Here is a 23,146-nt window from a genome sequence, read left to right as displayed (position 1 = left end):
CTTCCTCAGAAGGCATCCCAATGGTCTAGGTATCTGAAGCCCTCCCTCCTGCACCGGCCTCGCAGCCACATGTTAAGCTGCATTCGCTGACTATTCCTCATCTCACTATCTCATGGCACCAGTAGCAAACCTGAGAACACTACTCTACTCAACCTGCTCTTCAGTTTCCAACCGAGCTCTCTGTAGGCACTTTTCAGACCCTCAATCCCTTTCCTGGCTATATCACTGGTGCCAACATGTACCATGATTTCTGGCTGCTCCCCCTCCCCCTTCAGAATCCTGTAAACCTGACTGGTTACATCCCGGATCCTGGCACCGGGGAGGCAACATGTTTTCCGAAGTCCCGTTCCTGACCACAAAATCTCCTGTTATTTCGTCTAACTATTGAGTCCCCTACCACTAGCACTTTTCTATTCTGCCCCTTCCCTTCTAAGCCTCACTGCCGGAGTCCTGACAACTATGGCTTTCCCCTGGTAGGCTGTCACTACCAGCAGTATCCAAAACGGTACACTTATTGCTGAGGGAACAGCTACAAGGGATCCCTGCTCTATCCGTTAGTTCCCTTTCCTCCCCCTGACTGTAACCCAGCTGTCCTTATCCTGTGTCTGAGGAGTGACCACCTTCCTGTACATTCTTTCAATTTCTCCCTTAGCCTCCCGGATGATCCGCAGATCATTCAGCTCCAGCTTCAGTTCCCTACCCCAGTTTTTGAGGAGCAAGTGCTGGGTCCACTTCCCACAGATGTGGTCGGCAGAGACATGTGTCGTGTCTCTCACCTGCCACATTCTGCAGGACGAACATGCAACTGCCCCATCAGCCATAAAGCCTGCACAAGAATAAACAAAGGAAGGGAAGAAAAGAAAAAAAAAGAGAATACCTGAAACCTTACCGAGTGTACAGACTCTTAGTAAGGTTAGAGGAGGTGGGTGGGAGGGAGGCCCTACGGTGTAGGGTCTTGAGTTTAGATCTCATCCACTTAAAAACATCCCAGCAGCCCTCATATCTCTTTGCCCTCTCTCCTCTTGCTCTGTTCAAAATGGACATTCCTCGTCCTCAAATACCTGTTCAAATTCCTCATCGAATTCGTTATGGAATCAGCTTGAAACAAATCTTCAGGGAGTGTGTTTGAGATCCTAGCAACTCTCTCCAATGAAAACATCTCTCCTTATCTCCACTGTTTTGTGGTGATAAATAGTATGTAAAATATATCAATTTTGTAATTTGGAATGATTGAAAAAGAGACACATATGAATATGGGTTCGCGCTCTTGAGATTCTTTTATAAGGTTGGAAACAGGAGAGGCAAGGTCACCCTGTTGGAAGTTTTCTATAGGCCTCCGAATAGTTCCAGAGATGTCGAGGAAAGGATAGCCAAGATTACTTTGGATCGGAGTGAGAGTAACAGCGTTGTTGTTATGGCAGCCTTTAACTTTCCAAATATTGACTGAAAATACTATAGTTCGAGTGTTTTAGATGGGTCAGTTTTTGTCCAATGTGGACATGAGGGTTTCTTGACCCAGTATGTAGACAGGCCAACAAGGGCAAGGACACATTGGATATGGTATTGGGTAATGAACCCAGCCAGGTGTTAGATTTGGAGGTAGGTGCGCACTTTGTTGATACTGACCACAATTCGGTTATGCTTACTTTAGTGGTGGAAAGGGATATGTATATAACACCAGGTAAGAGTTATTGCAGGGGGAAAGGCAATTACGGTACGATTAGGCAAGATTTAGAATGCAGAGATTGGGGATGGTAACTGCAGGGAATGGGCACAATTGAAATCTGGAGCATATTCAAGGAACAGCTACTATGTGCCCTTGGTAAGTATATACCTGTCAGACAGGGAGGATGTGGTCGAAAGAGGGAGCCATGGTTTACTAAAGATGTTGAAGCTGTTGTCAAGAGGACGAAGGAGGATTATGTCAGGATGATATGTGGAGGGTCAATTAGGTCACTTGAGAGTTACAAGTTAGCCAGGAAAGACATAAAGAGAGAGCTAAGAAATGCCAGGAAGAGACATGAGAGGTCATTGGCAAGTAGGATCAAGCAAAACTCTAAAGCTTTCTGTAGATATATTAGGAACAAAAGAATGACAAGAGAAAGCTTAGGGCCAATCAAACACATTAGTGGAAAGTTGTGCATGGAGTCTGAGGGGATAGGGGAAGCACTAAATAAATATATTGTGTCAGTATTCACAGTGGAAAAAGACAATGTTGTTGAGGAGAATACGGAGAGCCAGGCTATTAGACAACATGGGATTGAAGTTCACAAGAAGGACGTGTTAGAAATTCTGGAAAGTGTGAAAATAGGTAAGTCCCCTGGACTGGATGGGATTTATCCTAAGATATGTCCCAGTGAGTGACCATGATGGTAATTTGTGTCAATCCGGCAAATGAGCTGCTTCATCCATGAGCTTATTAGAACATAGAACATAGAACATAGAACAATACAGCACAGAACAGGCCCTTCGGCCCACGATGTTGTGCCGCACTTCTATCCTAGATTAAGCACCCATCCATGTACCTATCCAAATGCCGCTTAAAGGTCGCCAATGAATCTGACTCTACCACTCCCACGGGCAGCGCATTCCATGCCCCCACCACTCTCTGGGTAAAGAACCCACCCCTGACATCTCCCCTATACCTTCCACCCTTCACCTTAAATTTATGTCCCCTTGTAACACTCTGTTGTACCTGGGGAAAAAGTTTCTGACTGTCTACTCTATCTATTCCTCTGATCATCTTATAAACCTCTATCAAGTCACCCCTCATCCTTCGCCGTTCCAACGAGAAAAGGCCGAGAACTCTCAACCTATCCTCGTACGACCTACTCTCCATTCCAGGCAACATCCTGGTAAATCTTCTCTGCACCCTCTCCAAAGCTTTCACATCTTTCCTAAAGTGAGGCGACCAGAACTGCACACAGTACTCCAAATGTGGCCTAACCAAAGTCCTGTAACATCACTTCACGACTCTTGAATTCAATCCCTCTGCTAATGAACGATAATACTCCATAGGCCTTCTTACAAACTCTATCCACCTGAGTGGCAACCTTCAAAGATCTATGTACATAGACCCCAAGATCCCTCTGTTCCTCCACCTGACCAAGAACCCTACCATTAACCCTGTATTCCGCATTCTTATTTGTTCTTCCAAAACGGACAACCTCACACTTGGCAGGGTTGAACTCCATCTGCCACTCCTCAGCCCAGCTCTGCATCATATCTAAGTCCCTCTGCAGCCGACAACAGCCCTCCTCACTGTCCACAACTCCACCTATCTTTGTATCATCTGCAAATTTACTGACCCACCCTTCGACTCCCTCATCTAAGTCATTAATAATGACATCAGGAATCTAACTGTGTTAAATAGAGATTTGAACAGAGTAATTCCTGCCCAATGTTGCAATAATGATGGAATTAGTTTGCTTACCATTGACTGTTGGATGCACAATGTTCTTGTCTTCAACAGGGCTCCTAAATAAATACAACACATTCGATTTATTGCACATTTACTACACAACAACACTGTCATCTTCACAATCTTGGGGATGATGGATTTTACACTTTTCCCAATGGACTTTTGAGACCAGTTTAAAGATGAAAAGGACAATCTAGAAACTGGAATCTTTTTCTAAAAAGAGCAGAATTCATGTGAACAACAAAGGAGAGAATTTGACCAAAACAGAGGGCATGCTGGGAAACTTGACCAAGTTGTTGTTGTTTTCGAATGTGGAAGGGGAGCTTTCTTCAAGAAATGTGCTGCACTAATGTTCAAATGGAGCTGGAGCAAGCCATCAGCAGATTTGTGACTTTGCTCTGGCTTGTGATGTGATCAGAAGGTTTCTGGTTTGAGTCCAGCTTTGATTGTTAAGGGGTCTCTCTCTTTTAAGGGGCAGTATCTTTCTCTCTGACACAGTCATTTGGGTTCAAGTCCCAACTGCCCAAGAGAGGAATCAGAACAGATTGAAAAATAGCAATGAACCCAATCATTTACCAGCAACTTCTCTACAATGGAAGAAGAACCAGCTGAAAATTGAGAGTGAGGAAGGATTAACCCTCAGGCTTTCAGAAAAATAGCAGACGTTAGTTTCTGGTTTACCTAAGTTTCAACTCTATTCATGTGTAAGCTGTTTGTGTTTTAACATCAATAAACCAATCATTTAGAAAAATGTTTAGAGATGGAATTGACTTTTACCTCTCTTATCCCTGAGGTTCAGAAAGAATATTCCAGCAGGGAGGAATGGACAAAAGAGGCTTGGACTGGGGACAAGGTGAAATCACGAGTCTCTGGCTCCCAATCAAGACCCCATCCTGCAGCTCATGTTAGGAGCTGATGATCGGAGACTTGAATCTTTCAGTTGGAACACACAAACATAGCATGTGCACTGGACTGCAGCGGTTCAAGAAGGCAGCTCACTACCACCTTCTCCAGGGGAATAAACACTGGGGCCAGCCACTGATGCCTATATTCCACGGGTGAATACGAAAATAACTGCCATATTTGGAGACAGAGATACTGATATGAGTGCCACATTTTAATTCAGTTTGGATGTCTTTCTCAGTAAGAGGACTCTGTAGCCTGTGCTGGAGGGTTATGGATAAACAGCAGCTAGACTCAACTGGATACAGTGTTCCACTGGGCTCGGTGTAGATGAATAATACTCTAAATTCCCATTGGATTTACACTCATTGCTAGATTCAAACAATTTTCACAAAGTCAGCGTTTATAATTTCAACATCAAGAGAATATTCTTTATCTTTTGAATGTTAGTTAAGATCCTCTGAGCATATGTATCCTTTACTCAAAGTGAACATTTCATCAGCCTCCAGACACTGACAGAACTCTCCTCTTTAAGGTTATGAAGCTGTGAAGACTGAGATAGTGACCTCCACATCTGAAGTACAGTCAACAGGATTGCCATTTTTAATAAAATATATTATTTAATAAAGGCAATTCAGAAATGGTTGATAAGGATGATCCCTGGTGTGAAGGGATTGTCTTATGAGCAAAGGCTGAACTAGTTGGGACTCTACTCACTGGGGACGAGAGGAATGAGAGGTGATTGCATTTTAAGGATTCTTAAGGGGCTTGACAGAGTTAATGCTGAGAGAATGTTTTCCCTTATGGGAGAGTCTAGGACCAGAGGACTTAGTCTCAGAATAATGGGACAGCAATTTAAGACTGAGATGAGGAGGAATTTCTTCTCTCAGAGTGATGTGAATCTTTGGAACTTCTTGCCATAGATAGCTGTGGGGGCAGAGTCTTTGAACATTTGAGGTGGAAATCTTGATCAGTTGGGGATTCAAGGGTTATAGAGGAAAGCAGGAGAGTGGATGAGAGGAATATTGGATCAGCCATTATCCTATTGGATGGCACAGCAGGCTTTAAGGATTAAATGGCCTACTCCTGTTCTTATTCCTTTTGGTCAACAACTCACTGGGATGCTGCCCAGTACAGCAAATGGAATTGCAAAGAAACACTTCAGAAAGTCTTTATATCATTGGGAAGAATCCAGGCTTTATGTCCGTAATCAACGTATTTAAAATCCTTTATAGGGACAATTAATGAGATGGAAACCAACTACTGAGGGGGTGAAGAATGAGGGATCATGGATACAAAATACAACAGAAAAGATCGAGTCCAGACACTCAGGAAATCCCTTCACCTAGAGGGTGGGGAGGCTTTAGGTGTCACTCCAGATCAATGTCAACATTCAGGATTCAATTGGAGAGGCGTGTGAGGATAAAGGGGATTGAATGGATGGGGGAGCAGGACTGGAAAATGTGATTTGGACTTTTTGCTGATGTGGAAGTGAAAAGCCAGCATGGGCTGTTGGGCTGAGTGATCTCGCACTCACTTGGTCATCCCAGCAGGAGGTACTGTGCTGCCAGTGAGCTTCAAGCACCTAGGCAGATCCTGACACTGGGCTCGGTAGGTAATGATCCAGTACCTACTGGGGATCCTGCAGGTGATGTCTAATGCTTGACCCATTTAAAGCTTTCTGACTGTCACCAGCAGGTACCTGTGGCCTAACACTGGAGGACATATGATAGCAGAGATGGAGCAAACTGGCATTGAATGGGCATCTGGATGTATGGCATGGTCTCGATAGTCACTGACCCACCATTTACAATGGATCTGTATGCTGCAGTAGGAATGCCAATCACCCCCCAATGTCAAAAACAATAACTGCAGTGACAGAATCAAACCCAAGATGAAATGGGATTTACCCTTGTGTAGAGTCCTTTACTGATGAGCACAGCTTTTGTTTCCAAAGGAAATATGTGAGCAGGACAATGCGGATCAAGACAGTGAAGCCCAGAATGGTGCCAATGATTAAAATGGAATCTGAAGTCCAGGGAATACCATCGGAAGACTTTTCTGTAATATATTAGAATGTTACACATACAGTCACGTCAGTCTGAGTAATTTCTAAGATTGTCAATAACATTAATTTTGATTTCTCCAGCATAGCAACTTCCCTCCTGACTCCCCAAAGCCTGTCCACAATCTACAAGAGACAAATCAGGAGTGTGATGGAATACTCCCCACAAGCCTGGATGAGTGCAGCTCCAAAAACACTCAAGAAACATAACATCATCCAGGACAAAGCAACTGGCAGTATTAGTCACCACAGTCACAAGCATGTAGTCCCACCACCACTGACTTCCTGCTGTGCACTATCTATAAGATACAATGCAGAAATTCACCAAACATCCTCAGACACACCTTCCAAACCCACAACCTCCTCCATCTAGAAGGACAAAGGCAGCAGATACATAGGAAGACCACCTCCTGAAAGTTCTCCTCCACGACACTCCTCATACTGCCTTGGGAATACCTGGCCTTGATGACCATTCTGCCCTTCCACTGATGAAGCACAGCAACCGGGTGCTCCCTTCCCTGTTCACACCAGTGTTCCCTCCAACTGACTTGTCAGTTATAATGAGCTGGCTCCCTGCTCCATAGATGTAGCTCCACACTATACACAGCAGTATCATTGAGAGTCACATTGACAAGGCTCAAAACGTAACTGTTCTTGCTGACGTTCCTGGAAAGCTGAACAACATCGGGGAAACCCTGGGTCTTGGTGAGGGTGCCATTCACAAAGTGGCTTATCACCCACTCCCTGTTGCTGCCAGGTCGCTGGTAGTGCCAGTGAAATCAGTGTCAATCACACTGGCATTGTACATGCCACACTGGAACTCCACAGTTTCACATTCTACTACCTTGCTGACCACTGGATCCTGAATAAGGACTGGATCAGCCAATGGATCTGTTCATATTGAAAAGAAAAACATAATGTAACTGGATTTGTAACATTTTATGCAATCTCCTCTTGGTTATGTGACAATTTACAGAGGATAAACTGAAGCTTCCTGTGTGGATATTGCTGTTTGTAATTTGAGGGGGAATGATTTGAAACATGTCCATCACTGAATGCTTTCCAATTTGCTGCTGTGATTCATTTTATGAATAAACTATCAAGGGGAGAATTTCACAGTGCTCATGACTGACTGATTGAAAGAGATTGAGCAGCCATTTAAAAAGTTTCATTCTCACTGAAAACTGAAAGAAAAAAGCTGAAGTTTCAAACAGCCTGCAATCGGTGGTTCCTGAGCACACCCTCTCTGATTCACTATTGCTCCATTCAATTCTGTATCCTAACAGTGTGCAGGGTGCGGGGAGAGAGCAGGACATTGGCAGTCAGGAATGCTGCTCATTTGAAGAGTCGGTGCAGACTGGATGGGCTGAATGATCTACTCCTAATCCTATGTCCCTCTGTCTGTGTCTCTTGGACAAAGGGAATGAATGAGGGTCATAAGAAGGGGAGTAACCAGGGTGGGGGTGAGGAAGAGTTTAGCTCAAGGCAAGGACATCAGAGGTAGAGATGGGAGTGTCATTGTGCAGAACAGGAGCTGCAGGGGGTTGTGGGAAATGATGGCCCAAAGACTTGAGAGCTGAGAGTTTGAAATTTCCTTGATAAATTACTCACATCTTAATGAGCCCTGTTTAATCTTTAGTTTAAATGAAGTTGAGAAACATATCCAGTTTTAATGTGGAACTGACTCATGGGAGCAAATGCCTGTGAAATACAGCAAATTTCAATTAAATAAATCCTTTTGTATTCTGTTAAATTCTCAAATTAAAGATAAATACAGGCTGATAGATTAATGTTGAGCTCCTGTGTGTAGCCTTGGCACTGAACCCTTCTCTGCGTGAACACAGCGTTAGATAATTATGGAGTAACCCTTTTTGCGACCCAGACCTCTCATTGGCAACAGCGTCTCCAAACTAGGCGCCAACTGTTTGCGTCTTTATTGAATTTGCTCACAAACGAGTTGTAACACAGTAATACACAACAATTCTAGGCTAACTGAGAGCTGGAAACATATCACCTTAATTCCTGATGTTCCCATCAATTGTTGTAAAAACCCATCTGGTTAACTAATGTCCTTCAGGGAAGGAAATCTGCCATCCTTTCCTGGTCTGGCCCACATGTGACTCCAGACCCACAGCAATGTGGTTTATTCTTACTGTCCTCTGAAATGAACAGGCAAGTGACACAGTTTGAGGGCAATAAGGGATGAGGAACAAATGCTAGCCTTGCCAGCAATGCCCACATCCCATCAGAAAAATGGAAGACAATTCCCTGATGAACTACATCCTGGGAATTCCCATTGACTCATCTATTAACTGGAACAATGTAATAAATACAGTGTCTACAAGAGCAGGCCAAAGTGAGTAGCTCACACTCTGCCTCCCACAGCCTGCCTCCCATCTATCAACAAAGCAGAAATCAGGAGGATGGTGGAACAACTTGCCTGGATGGGTGCAGCTCCAACAACACTCAAGAAGCTATATGCCATCCATGACAAAGCAGCCCACCGGATTGGCACAACAACTAACACCTTCAACATTCACTCCCTTTTACACTCCTGGACAGTGGGTACTATCCACAAATTGCCATTCAGTAACTCAGCAAAGCTTCTCCAACAGCAGTTTCTGAACGCACAACCTCTCCCATCTAAAAGGACAAAGGCAGCAGGTACATGGGACAACATCTCTTTCAGGTTCCCCTCCAGGGCACTCACTATCCTGAATTCGAAATACCATATAGAACTTGTGTAAACATGGAACATTTTATATACTTTTTAAAATTTGAAATTAGGGGGCTGACTAGTCCACGAGTATTGCGTTTGAGTGGATGAAATTCATGCTTAGTATGAGTCAAAAAATGGACAAACAAGAGCCAGATCGCTTTATAAAATAATATACAACAAAAGGAAAAAGGAATGATAGCCATTATTGAATATTTATCTACAAAATAACTATCTCCTTTCTGCCTGCTATAGAAGAATGGTACTGTAGCACCATATTTCAGTTCCCAGTACGATAAAGTGCATGTAGGTCTATACATACTAGATATACTCAAGTATCAGTTGAATTTTTTTGATGACTTTTTATGGTTAAATTTATGGGATTGACTATTACAGGGATACTACATTTGAGGGGCTGAAATTCATGTCCGTCAAAATTCATACCATACCAGCAGAAAAATTAAAGTCTAAAAGAATAAAGAAAGAAACTCAAGAATTACAGTAATTCGGAAAATCTGATTGAAGCGTGGCGGCTGGTGGACTGGAAAGCCCAGAACGGAATGGCATAGCCAGCAGACTGGAAAGCTGGAGTGGAGTGTAATGGGCAAGCACACTGACTCATAAATGTTGATCTGTTAACTGTGAAGAACTAGGGTGGAGTTTTACAAGAGATATATGGAAAATTCCAGACTTTTGGATGAAAAATAGGCGGTTGACCTTTACATGAGATCGCACTACATCATCGTTCCTTCAGTGTTAGTGGATCAAATATCACGACACCAAGGGAATCACAACAGCTCAGGAAGGCAGATCACCATCACCTTCACAAACTATTCAAACTAGGACCAGGATGAGGCCATTCAGCCCATTGTGTCTACACTGCATTTCAACATAATCATGGCTGTTCATCCAACTCAGTCCCTTGTTCCCACATTCTCCCCTTACCCTTTGAACTCTATAGCCCTCAGAACTATATCGAAATCTTCCTTGAAAACATTCAATGTTTTGGCCTCAGCTGCTTCCTGTAGTAGAGAAGACATTTCTTCTCAAGGGCCATTCACAATGAACAAGTACCAGCTCAGCCAGTGATGAACCCATGCCAATTATGAATGAAACAAAACCAGACAGAGACAAGAGAATGTTAAATGCAATACTGAGAACAAACGAGATGGTGAAGCAGAAAGACAGAGAGAAGAGAAAGAGTTTGAGATTGAGGAACCGGTCCAAGAGGAGAAAAAGTTTATTCAATCTGTGAGTAAAGGCTGAGAATTGTTCAATGTTTATATTGAGCTCTCTGCTTTCTCTTTACCAGAGGAATTTAACACATTCTCCTTTACTAATTTCACTAAGGCCACTGGCTTAGCTTCCTTAACCGCATCTTTTCCCACATTGCCTTTTTTTAGCAACCTGATTCCTGATGAAGGGCTTTTGCCCGAAATGTTGACTTTCCTGCTCCTCGGATGCTGCCTGAACTGCTGTGCTTTTCCAGCACCACTCTAATCTTGAGTCTGGTTTCCAGCATCTGCAGTCCTTGTTTTTACCTTTCTGTAACGACTAGCACTGTGACTTTACGTGTCCCACCTAACCACAGTGGAAACACCTGAGACCTTTCAACTCCTTTCCACCCTCTGTGATGAGACAAACTGTATTCACTGCTCACAATGTAGTCTCCTCTTCATTTGGGAAATGAAACACAGACTGGGTGACCACTTCTCAGAGCACCTCCATTCTGTCTGCAAAAACACTGAACAATTGAGATGCATCTGTGACTGATTCAGATAAAAATAGTCAATAAACAGAAATGATTAAATAAAAAGTGTGTTAAATAATATTTCTCAACTCTCGTCAGAATCTGATTAACATTTTGGAGGCACCATTTTTTTCTGCTGCAGGTTCAAAACTTATCTTCACTGCCATTGAGAAGGACAAGGGCAGCAGATATATAGGAATACTACCCACTGCAAGTTTCCCTCTAAATCACTCATTATCCTGTCTTGGAATATATCATTGTTTCTTTGTAGTTACTGTGATGTGGTCAGTCAGATAAATGTCATAGAACATGAGTTCCCTGATTGGGGCTGTTTAACCTGTTCCAGTCAGGGAGCCCTGGCTGACAGATAAGAACACGAATGTCAGAGGTCCTGCTTGTTATGGACCAGGTCAGATAACCCACTGACAAAACAACTTCAGGAACCTCTGCCCATTTCTCATCTGCCTGGACATATGATGGTCTCCATATCCTCGTTAAATGCATTTTTTCAGTTAATAACATTCAGGGATACATTTAGATTCTTTTTCTGTGTATGCCTTTTGATACAATTGCTGTAATTCTTCATCTTTCTACAGTACCTCAGTTAATTTATCTGCTTTGTCATCTATCTGTTCCTGGTTTGTCTCAACCATCTGAACAGACAGGGTACCTGCTAAGTCCACTTCAATTTTCTTATTAGTACGCTTTGCTCTCTATTTTTCTTCTGGTGACTTTGTGACCTCATTTCCACACAGTCAGGAAAAATCCTAGGAAATGTATCCTGCAGTCGTTCATTTGCCAGAGTTTCTACTGGCTGTCCATTCACCATCGGCAGAACTTCTACCTGTGAACTAGCTATATCATTAGCAAGGACAGATTGTATTACGAGAGCTGCAAGTTTGTCCAGTACTCCGACCATGACTTCTCTTTTCTTCACTGGGCAATCTAAGCTCATTTTACATAATTGAGCACTTCTCTCACCTTGAATTCCTGGTGCTCGCACCTTTTCTGGCAGCAGTCCTTCAGAAGTACATATATCCCCACCTTTCAGCATCACAGGTTGAGAAGGTCCTGTATCTCTTAAAATCCTAACCTCTTTACCAGCTGCTCCTGGCAAATGCAAGCTTGTGCTCTCTAAATCAAGCAGGGCAGACCTGGTAAAACTCTTTTGCACCCTCTCCAAATCCTCCTTATCCTTCCTATAATGTGGCAACCAGAATTGAAGTGTGGCCAAATCAAACTCTTAAAAAGCTGCAACAGGACATCTTGACTCTTGTACTCAATGCTCGAACCAATAATGGCAAGCATTACATATACCTTCGTTACCACCCTCTGTTTGCATGACCACTTTCAGGGAGCTATGAACTTGAAATCCAAGATCCCTCTGTACATCAATGCTATTCAGGGACTTGCCATTAACTGTATAATTTTTCTGAACATTTGATCTCCTAAAGTGCAGCACCTCACACTTACACGGATTAAACTCCATCGGCCATTTCTCTGAGTTTTTCTGCATCTGATCGATAACCCACTGTATCCTTTGACAATCCGTAACTCTGCAGATCTTTGTATCATCTGTAACCTTACTAAACTACCCATCTACATTTTCAACCTTGTCATTGATATGTATATATTTCACAAAAGTAAAGCTGAAATTGTAAGGGAGTTACTCAACACTTAGGTGTTTCAGAGAAACAGACAAGTTCAATAGAGGTAGAAAAACTCGAATTACAATTGAGGAAAATGGAGTTTGAAGATAAACAAAGAGCAAGAGAGGAAAGAAAGAGGAAGAGAGAAAGAGAGAAGAGAGGGAGAGAGAGAGAAAAGAGAGAGAGAGAAGGTTCTTAGCTGAGCAAAGAGAGAAAGAAGAAAGGGTGAGAAAAAGAGAGAGAAAGAGGGAGAATTTGAACTTGAGAAGTTGCGACTTAATCAGCAAAGTCAAGTTAACAGAATGGAGATTAAAATAGAAAGTAGTGGTTTATGCATATAAATATGTCAAAACTGCCACATTTTGAAGAGAAAGATGTTGAAGCTTTCCTTATTTCATTTGAAACATTGGCTAGGCAGATGGAGTGGTCCGAGGATTTTTGGGTCATGTTAGCTCAGACTAAACTGGTAGGCAAACCTCGTGAGGTATTTGCTGTGCTGTCAGATGAGGGTTCAAGAGATTATGAAGAGGTGAAATAGGCTATTTTAATTGCTTGTGAATTGGTACCAGAAGCATATAGACAGCGGTTCGGAAACATAAAGAAGGAACCAGGTCAGACTTATGCTGAATTTGAAAGAATTAAACATAGACATTTTGATCAATGGGAGCATGCTTTGAAAATAGATAGGATCTTGGAGGCTCTAAGAGAGATTGTTCTGCTGGAGGAGTTTAAAAACTCACTTCCAGAGATTGTAAGAATTCACATGGAGGAACCGAAAGTTCAGAAAGTGAGAAGGGTAGCAGAATTAGCAGATGAGTACATATTGGTGCATAAGACAAGTTTCCAGCCAGAAATTCGTCCTGTGAGGAATAGAAGTTGGGAGAAGGGGAGATCCTACACTACGAAACCAAGAGTAGAGAGCACTGGTAAGAATTTGCCACAGGATAAAAAACAAGCCCAAGAGGGTGGAAAGGAGGTGAAAGGTCTCAGGTGTTTCCACTGTGGTTATGTGGGACACGTAAAGTCACAGTGCTCGTCGTTAAAGAAAGGTAAAAACAAGGACTGCAGATGCTGGAAACCAGACTCAAGATTAGAGTGGTGCTGGAAAAGCACAGCAATTCAGGCAGCATCTGAGGAGCAGGAAAGTCGACATTTCAGGCAAAAGCCCTTCATCAGGAATCAGGATTGTTAACTCAACCACAACTCTGTTCAGGATTCCTTGGAATGTGGCGGGTGCGTTATTCATTCCAAAGGGCATCATTTTAAACTGATATAGCACAATTGGGGTTGCAAACGCAGAAATTTCTTTCACTGTCTCCGGATAAAGGTACCTGTCATAACCCACGCATTAAGTCCAACTTAGTGATGTAACTGGCTTGTCTGACTTTCTTGATACAGTCCTCCAATCGAAAAATTGGATACGAGTCTGATTTTGTAATGGTGTTGACCTTCCGCTAATCCATGCAGAATCATTGAGTCCTGTCAGGTTTGGGAACTAAGATGATCGGCGAACTCCACTTGCTCTAGCTTGGTTCAATGATGCCCTCGACGAGTATGACCTCCACCTCCTTCTGCACCTGTCTCGCATTTAAAGTATTAAACCGCTAGGGGTGTTGTTTTATTGGAGCAGTATTCCCGACACTTACTTCATGTACAATAGCATTTGTCCTCCCCATCTGATTCTTACGTATGTCCTGATACTGCAGTCACAAATCTTTCAACTGCGTTCTATGCTCCTGAGACAGAGAACTTGCTAACCTATCCCATTCCTCAAGGACTTTTTCATTTTTAAATCTATTTTGAGGCACATCAAAAGCAAAATCATCTGGATTTGATTCCTCACTCTGCGGGACAGTAGCTAACACTGGTTTCTCCAGTTACTTCTCTCTCGTATAATATGGTTTAAACATGTTCACATGACATTCTCAATACCTTCATCTTCTATCTGACATCTTTAACTAATAGTTGACCTGACTCAATATTTTCTCAATTTGACAGGGACCACTAAACCTGGCTTTGAAGGGATCCCCTATCATTGTGCTTTTATCTGCTCCCTGCTTCATTCTATACTTTGCCCTCTTTATGTGCTGTTTAGCTAACTCACCAACTCCATTAATCTTTCCCTCACCTCTGATAAATAATAAGTGTGAGATCTCTGACTTTGGTCCTGTCAATGTTTCTTTAATTATATTCAAATGGCCTGTCCCTTCATGACGGAATATTAACTCAAAGGGAGTGAACTGAGTAGATTCATTTGGAGCATCCCTTTGGCAAACGATACGAATGGGATACATTTATCCCAATCATTCAAGTAACCCTGACGGTATGCTCTCAACATGGTCTTCAGGATCTTATGCCACCTTTCTAAAGTTCCCTGGGATTCAGGTTGATAGGCACCAGACTTAAAGTGCTATATACCGAAGCTATCCATAAACTTCTTAAACGGCCAACAGTAAAATTTGACCCTTGTTCTGACTGAATCTCTCTGGGCAGACCGTACCATGTGAAGAAAGCTACTAACTCTTCTACTACCCTTTTTGCTTTGATACTCCGTAATGGACTTGCCTCCGGAAATCTGGTAGACACATCCAATATGGTTTAAAAATGTGTTGCTGGAAAAGCTCAGCAGGTCAGGCAGCATCAAAGGAACAGGAGAATCGACATTTCGAGCATAAGCCCTTCTTCAGCCCTGATTCCTGAAGAAGGGCTTATGCCCAAAATGCTGATTCTCCTGTTCCTTTGATGCTGCCTGACCTGCTGCGCTTTTCCAGCAACACATTTTTGAGCTCTGATCTCCAGCATCTGTAGTCCTCACTTTTTCCACATTCAATATGGTTAACAAGTACTGGTTCCCACTTTTAGTTCTGGGGAGGGAAACTACACAATCAATTTTAACCCACGTGAAAAGTTCTTCAAATGTGGGGATTGGCAACAGAGTTGTGGTTCTATGACCGCCTGTGGCACATCTAACATTTGGCATCGATGACACGTACGGCAGAAGTTATCCAGATCCCTGTGCATTCCACACTAATAAAAATGTTTTTGTACTTTAGTCTGAGTCTTTTGAACCCCAAGGTAACCTCCTACACGAGGTTCGTGTGCTACCCATAACAACTGCCATCTGTATGCTACCGGCAACACAATTTTGGTGCACGTTGGCCCATTTCTCCTCTGCATGAACCTGCCACGGTCTCCATTTCTGTTTTAGGATTTTATCTTTCAGACAATAACTCTTTGGAATATTCTCTGCCTTTTTATAGATCTTTTATCATGTCATCTTGCCTTTGCAAGTCTCTTTGTCTTTCAGGACTAAACATTTCTGTCTGATGTCACAAAACTAGTCCCTTTTTTTCAAAGAGCTGTTCCTTTTCTCAAGGATATTCTGTCCTTGATTTCTTTCAGATGGACAATAAACTAGGCTGGGCACGATCAGTCTGGTTTATTCACATAGGCCAGGAATAGCGGGCAAGGAGGATACCACATTAATGGACACAGGATCCTCTCAGTCTGTAATGTAGAAGGATGAGGAGATATGCATTCCCAAGGGACTATTGCCTGAAAAAGGTACTGGTAACAGGAATTCAAAGGGAGACAAGAAGTGCTCAATTATGTAAAGTGAGCTTAGATTGTCCAGTGAAGAGTGGAGAAGTCATGGTAGGAGTACTGGACAAACTCTCAGCTCCAGGAATACAATTTGTCCTTGCAAATGAGAGAGCTGATTCACCAGTCAGCATGCTGTCTACTGTAGTTCAAAAGTCAGTGGAGACACAGGCAGCTGAAGACATGGAGAATGTTCATCCAGGAATTTTCTCTGATTGTGTGACCACACGATCACAGAGGCACAAGGTGAAGCAGGGGAGATCAAAAGGCACAGATAAGGAAGCGGATATAGTTTTATCAGAAACTTTCTTCGATCAGATAAGTGGAACAGAGAAGGAGCAATAGGTAAACATGCAAGTATTGTTATCTCTGTAAAACTGATTGAATTATAGCAGAAAAATGAAGAGTTGAAACAGTTATATTAAAAGGTGGAAAGTGAATTCATTCCTGTGTGTTGTTACTTCACAAATGATGTCTTAATGAGGAAATGGAGACTGTCACACATTCAAGCAGGTGAGAAATGGGCAGAGATTCATCAAACTGTTTTGCCAGTAGTGTATAGAAAGGAGGTGCTGCAAGTGACACATGAGCTACCACTTGGAGGTCATTTACAGGTGAGGAAAGCACAGGCTAAAATACAAAGTCATTTTTACTGACCTGGACTACACAAAGATGTAGTTGAATTTTGCCAGATGTGTCATACATGTCAGCTTATAGGAAAACCACAGGCAGTAATAAAATTTGCACCTTTAATACCCATTCCAGCATTTGATGAACCTTTCACAAGAGTCTTGAGTGATTGCATAGATCTCCTACTTCAACCAAAAAGTGAGAATAAGTATTTATTAACAATAATGGATATGTCGACTGGATTTCCAGAGGCAATCCCAGTATGCAGCATCACAGCCAGAAGGGTTAGAGAAGAATTACTTATTTTTTTAACAGGATATGGACTACAAATAGAAATGCAGTCAGATTAAGGATCAAACTTCACATCCAAACTATTTAAGGATATTCTGGATAACGTGGGAATAAAGCAATTCAAATCTACTGTGTACCATCTGGAATCACAGGGAGCACTAGAGAGATGGCATCAAACACTAAAGACCATGTTGAGGGCTTATGGTCAGGATTATCCATATGATTGCAATAAGGGAATTCCGTTTGTACTTTTTGCGATCAGAGGTGCACCAGGTAAATTGACCAAATTCAGTCAATTTGAATTAATTTTTGAACATGAAGTAAGAGGACTGTTAAACTTGATTAAGGAGAAATTAATAAGTCTGAATTCAGAGACCACCCATTTGGACTACGTGTCAAATTTTAGAGAACGATTAAATAAAGATGGAGAGTTGGCTGGACAGCATTTAAAAGTATCACAGCATACAACGAAACAAGAAGAGGATAAGAAATCACAAATTCACAATTTTGTAATTGGGGATAAGGTATTGGTGTTACTTCTAATAACAGATGAGCCTTAAAAAGCAAAGTTTATTGGACTATATCAAATCGGGAGGAAATTGAGTGAGGTGAATGACTTGATAACAACTCCAGTCAGGAAGAAACCTCAGAGTGTGTCATGTGAATATGCTCAAAAGGTATTTTGATAGGGAAGGAAAGCAAGAGGAGAAGGTGTTAATGATTACAGCACTGAAGGAAGAAGCAAGTTCAAAGTATTCTGATTTGGACATTCCTCAAATCAAATTGGACAATGAGAAGTTGTCAAAATTGGGATAAAATTATTGGGTTACCTTCCAAAAAGAAATCAAAAAGGCCTCAAAGAATTATAACTATCACATAGGGAAATATGCGGAAATAAACTGGGAAGTACTAACCTAATTGTGCATGATGTAGAGATAGGAGATGCTGTCCCGATTAAGCAACATCCTTATTGGCATAACCTTCTAAAGTTGACACAGGTTCAGAAGGAGATAGAGCGCATGCTCCAAGATGGCATAATTGAAGTGAGTTACAGTGACTGGAGCACTCCTAACCTCATGGTGCCAAAGCCAGATACTACCAAATGGTTTTGTGTGGACTATCACAAAGTCAACATCATTACAAAGACTGATGCAATTCCAATTTCATGGTTGGAGAACTGTATCAAAAAAGTGGAACAAACAACTTACATTTCTCAGTTAGACTTGCTCAGAGGCTCCTGGCAAGTACATCCATCAGAGAGAGTAAAGGCAATTTTGATTTTCATAATACCAAATGAACTATATCAGTTGGCATGAAAAACGCTCCAGGCACATTTCAGAAACTGGCTATTAAGGGTCATTGTTGGTGATTTTTAGACACTTATGGAAAGAACATTTTAGCATTTATCAGATTTGTTTGATCGACTTCGAAAAGCAGGCTTGGTGGTAAATCTAACTAAAAGTGCATTAGATACTCAAATGAGATACGTTGGCTTTTGGTGGTGGGTGTACCGTGGCCTGAATTTGGATGTGGTTGTGCACGTTTGCATGTTTAAAGTCAGCATAGTGTATATGAGTGTTTAGACTACTAACCAGGTTTTAAAGGGTTAAGAATGAAGCCATCTTGTGGTGTGGATGGTCCTTTTTTTAAAGGAGGGAGATGTCACAAAGCTAGTCCCTTTTTCTAAAAGCTGTTTCTTTTCTCAAGGATACTGTGTCCTTGTTTTTTTTCAGAGGGGTAATAAACTAGGCCAGGTTATGATCAGTCTGGTTTGGTACAGAGATGAAAAGGATTTTGAAAGGCCTTTTGTTTATTTGTGAACAGATGAGACCTCAGGCCAAAGTGGTCATGCTTTAGAAGTGACTTGTATAATGAAAGAGGAGTGGTCATTTCTCTAGCTGAGCGGTTTAATTTAGTCCTGAACTGGTTGTGGTTTCAGCAGCCAGCTGTGTGGAAATTCTGTCTCTTCTTCTGCCCTTCAACTTCAACCTGTAAGCATGTATTCCATTTATACTGATTTTTAAAGGGAGTTATTGGAACTGTTGTGTAGATTTGGAACAGCATACTTAAGTCTAGTTTGGATAGATTGAGTTCTATAAGGGTTCTTTATTCTGTTCTTTGTGTTTCATTGTGTAATTTTGTGAATAACTTATTGTCTGTTTTACAATCTAGTAGTCAACCTCGTTAATTTACTCCGGGTAATTTTCACTTACTGAAACAAATTGTGAAGTTATGGTCTGGGCTGCCTGCTAAAGACTGTTTTGAGTGGTCTAGCCTAGTCCATAACACTGACCGTCTGTCTGTTCAGGTTTTTCCTGCACCATAACATCAAACAGGGTGTACTCTCAGTGAACCTCAACTCTTTCATCTTTCCCTTTACTTTTTATTTCGTGCTGTGACTTATGATAGTGGGATCTGGTTACAACACAGTCTGTGAAAATATCAGGATATTTCTGTTTTAACTCATCAGTGTCTTGGTCCTCTTTGGGCTTCTCCACAACAACGGGTGTTGTTCCCACCTTGGATTCTGCCAAATCATTCCTAAGAACAAACTGAATTCCTGGAACTGACACTCTGTCAATCATTACTACTGTAACTTCCCCAGTCTTAAGATGTCACTCCAACCTGATCTTACATAGGGGAATGCTAAATCTCTGTCCATCTATCCTACAAATTTCCATACTCTCAGGTAACAGATCAGGAAGAGTGCATCTTTACTAATGTCTTACTATCAACGACTAGTTAGATCCTGTATCTCTCAAAATTATACCATTTTGCCCTTCTTCCCTGTTCTTTCTGATAAACTTTACCGACAGAGGCAAATTCTTTACCCACAGAGGGGGGAGGTGTTATGAAGATGTGGGTGCACGATGCCTTTAAGAGAGATAAAACAGCAGAACTACTTGACACAACTAAGTGTTCTAAAAAAAAACATTTGGTCAAGCAACATGAACAGCTGGATTCCTGGAAATGACAAAACAGATTTGAATTAGGCCATTCAAGAGAAAGAACAGGCCTACATCCCCGGACATAGAGGGGAAAGGATGTGGTGATTTTAACAAGTTCAGCCAGGTGGATATCTTAGAATATGAGTTCCCTGACTGGGGCTATTAACCTGGTCCAATCAGAGAGCCCTGGCTGAAAGAAATAACCAGGAGTGTTAGAGATTCTGCTCACTCTGAGAGTGGGAAGCCGGACCTCTGTCTAAGAATCTGCATGATTTAATAAAGACGATCTGGGTGATGGGATACCGGCCTTTGTGGAGTTACTTCACCCTGTGAGCTGTCATTTAAAAGAGCTTGGGATGCAGCTTCATAGTTTCTTGAAAGTGAATTGACATGTAGAGAGGATGGTGAAGCAAGTCTTTGGTACACTTGACTTTGTTGGATATGACATTGAGTAGAGTAGTTGGAATGTCATGTTATGGCACTACAAGACATTGGTGAGGCAACCTTTAGAATATTGCTATAATTTCTGGTTGCCTTTCCATATGAAAGATGTTGTTTAACTTGAGAATTTGTAGAAGAAATTTCAAAGATGTTGCCAGGACTGAAGGGTGTGAGCTATAGGGAGTGGCTGAATAAACTGGGACATTTTTCCTCAGAGAGTTGGAGATTGAGGAGTGATTGTATGGAGGTTTATAAAATCATGAGGGACATGGATTCCACGGGTATGAGGACCTGAGTGGTAACTTTTCCAAGCGGATAATTGTGTGCATATGGAATGAGCTATCAGAGGAAATAGTGGGGGTGGGTACAATTACAACATTTAAAAGGAATCTGGATGAGTGTATGAATAAGATTCATTGAGATGGTTATGGGCTAAATGTTGACAAATGGGTCTATGTTAGATTGGGATATCTGGTCAACAGAGATGCGTTGAATCAAAGTGTCTCTTTCTGTGCTGTATGACTCTGTCTGTATTTCTCAATTGAAAAGCAGCAGGTTTGATTCAGTGGGTGATTTTAAAGTCTACGACATTGATGGACTCCTTTGGTGTCAGAGATTTCGATGGGGCTGAATTTATTCATTGCAAACAGGGAGGCTTTCTTGATACAATATCTAGATGGTCCAACAAGTAATGAAGCTGTTCTGGATTTTGTACTTGGGAATGAGCCTGGCCCAGTGATTGAAATTGTAGGGTTTAGGAAATTGAAGTCATATAATGCCCTTGAGGAATACAAAGGAAGCAAGAAAGAGCTGAAATGTGGAATAAAGGGAAGGGGGGGGGGGGAGGAGCAGAATGACCATGAAATGTCCTTGGCACATCAGATTAAGGAGAAACCCAAGGTATTTTACACATTAATTGGGAACAAGAAGGTAGCTAATGAAGGGAAGGGGCACACAAGGGCAAAGGAGGTAATGTATGCATGGAGCCAGGGGAAGTGAGTGTGGCCCTTAATTTGCATCAATATTCAGAAAGGAGAAGGACATTATGATGATAAAATCAGGTCCTTAATATTCTCGGGCATGTTGACAAAAAGGAGAAGGTGCTGGGTGAGTGGTTTGAAAAATATTTTGTTCGAAAACACCCCAGGGCCTGATGGGAGTGTCCCAGGATACGATAGGAGGAAAGAGAGGAAATTGCTGGGGCCTGCAAGAGGTCTTTGTATCCTCATTCGCCACATGTGAAGTCCCAGAAGCCTGGAGAATAGTCAATATTGTTCGTTTGTTTAAGAAGGATAACAGGGATAATCTAGGAAATTATAGGCTGGTGAGCTTTACATCAGTGGTAGGGAAATAATTAGAGAATATATCTAATAGTTTTTTTTTCCTTATTTGGAAAAGCATGGACTTATTAGGGATAGTCAGCATGGCTTTGTATGGAGGATGTTATGTCTACATATTTGATACTGTTTTTTGAAGAAGTGACAAACGTGACTGTGAGGATCAGACAGTGGGTGTTGTCCACATGAACATTACTAAAGCAGTTGACAAGGTCTCTCATGGTAGGCAGGTACAGAAGATTAAGTCACATGGGATCCATGGTGACTTGGTACATTGGATACAAAATTGGCTTGGTGACAGAAGACAGGGGGTTACTGTGGTGGGGTCTTTTACTATCTGGAGGTGTGTGATCAGTGGTATTCTGCAAGGATCAGTGATGGGACCTCTGTTGCTTATCATATATGCAAATGATTTGAATGAAAGAGATGAATAAGAGAATGATCAAGGAGAAGGTAGGGCCGATCAGGGATAGCGGAGGGAACTTGTGCGTAGAGTCTGAGCAGATAGGGGAAGCCCTAAATGAGTTTTTGCTTTGGTTTTCATGAAGTAAAGGGACCTTGTGGTGAATGAGAACTTTGAGGAATGGGATACAGGCTTGACCAGATTAAGATTGATGAAGTCGAAGTGCTGGAAATTTTGGAAAACATTAAGATTGATAAGTCCCCAGGGTTAGACCAGATTTATCCTAGGCTGCTCTGGGAAGCAAGAAAGGAGGTTGCCAAGCCACTAGCAAACATATTTGCCTCCTCACTCTCCACGGGAGTCGTATAGGAGGATTGGAAGGAGACGAATGTTGTTCCACTTTTCAAGAAGGGTAATAGGGAAATCCCTGGCAGTAACAGACTAGTCAGTCTTATGTCTGTGGTCAGCAAAGTTTTGGAAAAGATTCTGAGGGGTAGGATCTATGTCTATTTGGCAGTGAGCATGGCTTTGTGAGGGGCAGGTCATGCCTCACAACTCATACTGAGTTCTTTGAGGAGGTGACAAGACAGGTCAATGAAGGTTGAGCAGTGGATGTGGTGTATATGGACTTCAGCAAGGCATTTGATAAGGTTCCCCATAGTAGGCTTATTCATAAAGTCAGGAAGTATGGGATGCAGGGAGATTTGGCTATCTGGATTCAGAATTAGCTGCCTGACAGAAGGCAGAGAGTGGTTGTAGATGGAAAGTATTCTGCCTGGAGGTCAGTATTGAGTGGGATCCTGCAAGGCTGCGTTCTTGGGCCTCTGCTCTTTATAGTTTTTATAAATGACTTGGATGAGGAGGTTGAGGGGTGGGTTAGTAAATTTGCAGATGACACAAAGGTTGGAGGTGTCGTTGATAGTATCGAGGGCTATTGCAGGCTGCAGTGCGACATAGACAGGATGCAGAGCTGGGCTGAGAAATGGCAGATG

At 42.1% G+C, this 23,146-nt stretch overlaps 1 protein-coding gene across 1 annotated transcript in view; it reads right to left on the bottom strand.

The window, feature by feature from the left end:
- LOC140482569 (immunoglobulin alpha-2 heavy chain-like) overlaps positions 1-23,146 on the bottom strand; it is a 46,294-nt gene that overhangs the window by 4,724 nt on the left and 18,424 nt on the right. Inside the window, exons 3-4 of the mRNA XM_072580098.1 lie at positions 6,235-6,385; positions 3,434-3,477 (exon numbers count right to left, since the gene is read on the bottom strand). Of these exons, the coding sequence (XP_072436199.1) occupies positions 3,434-3,477; positions 6,235-6,385 (195 nt within the window). The remainder of the gene's footprint in view (positions 1-3,433; positions 3,478-6,234; positions 6,386-23,146) is intronic.

This window comes from Chiloscyllium punctatum, chromosome 11 (genome assembly GCF_047496795.1).
Source record: "Chiloscyllium punctatum isolate Juve2018m chromosome 11, sChiPun1.3, whole genome shotgun sequence".
Lineage (NCBI taxonomy): Eukaryota > Metazoa > Chordata > Chondrichthyes > Orectolobiformes > Hemiscylliidae > Chiloscyllium > Chiloscyllium punctatum.
Note: the sequence above shows the minus strand (reverse complement) of the source record. Positions and strands in the feature narration are given on the sequence as shown.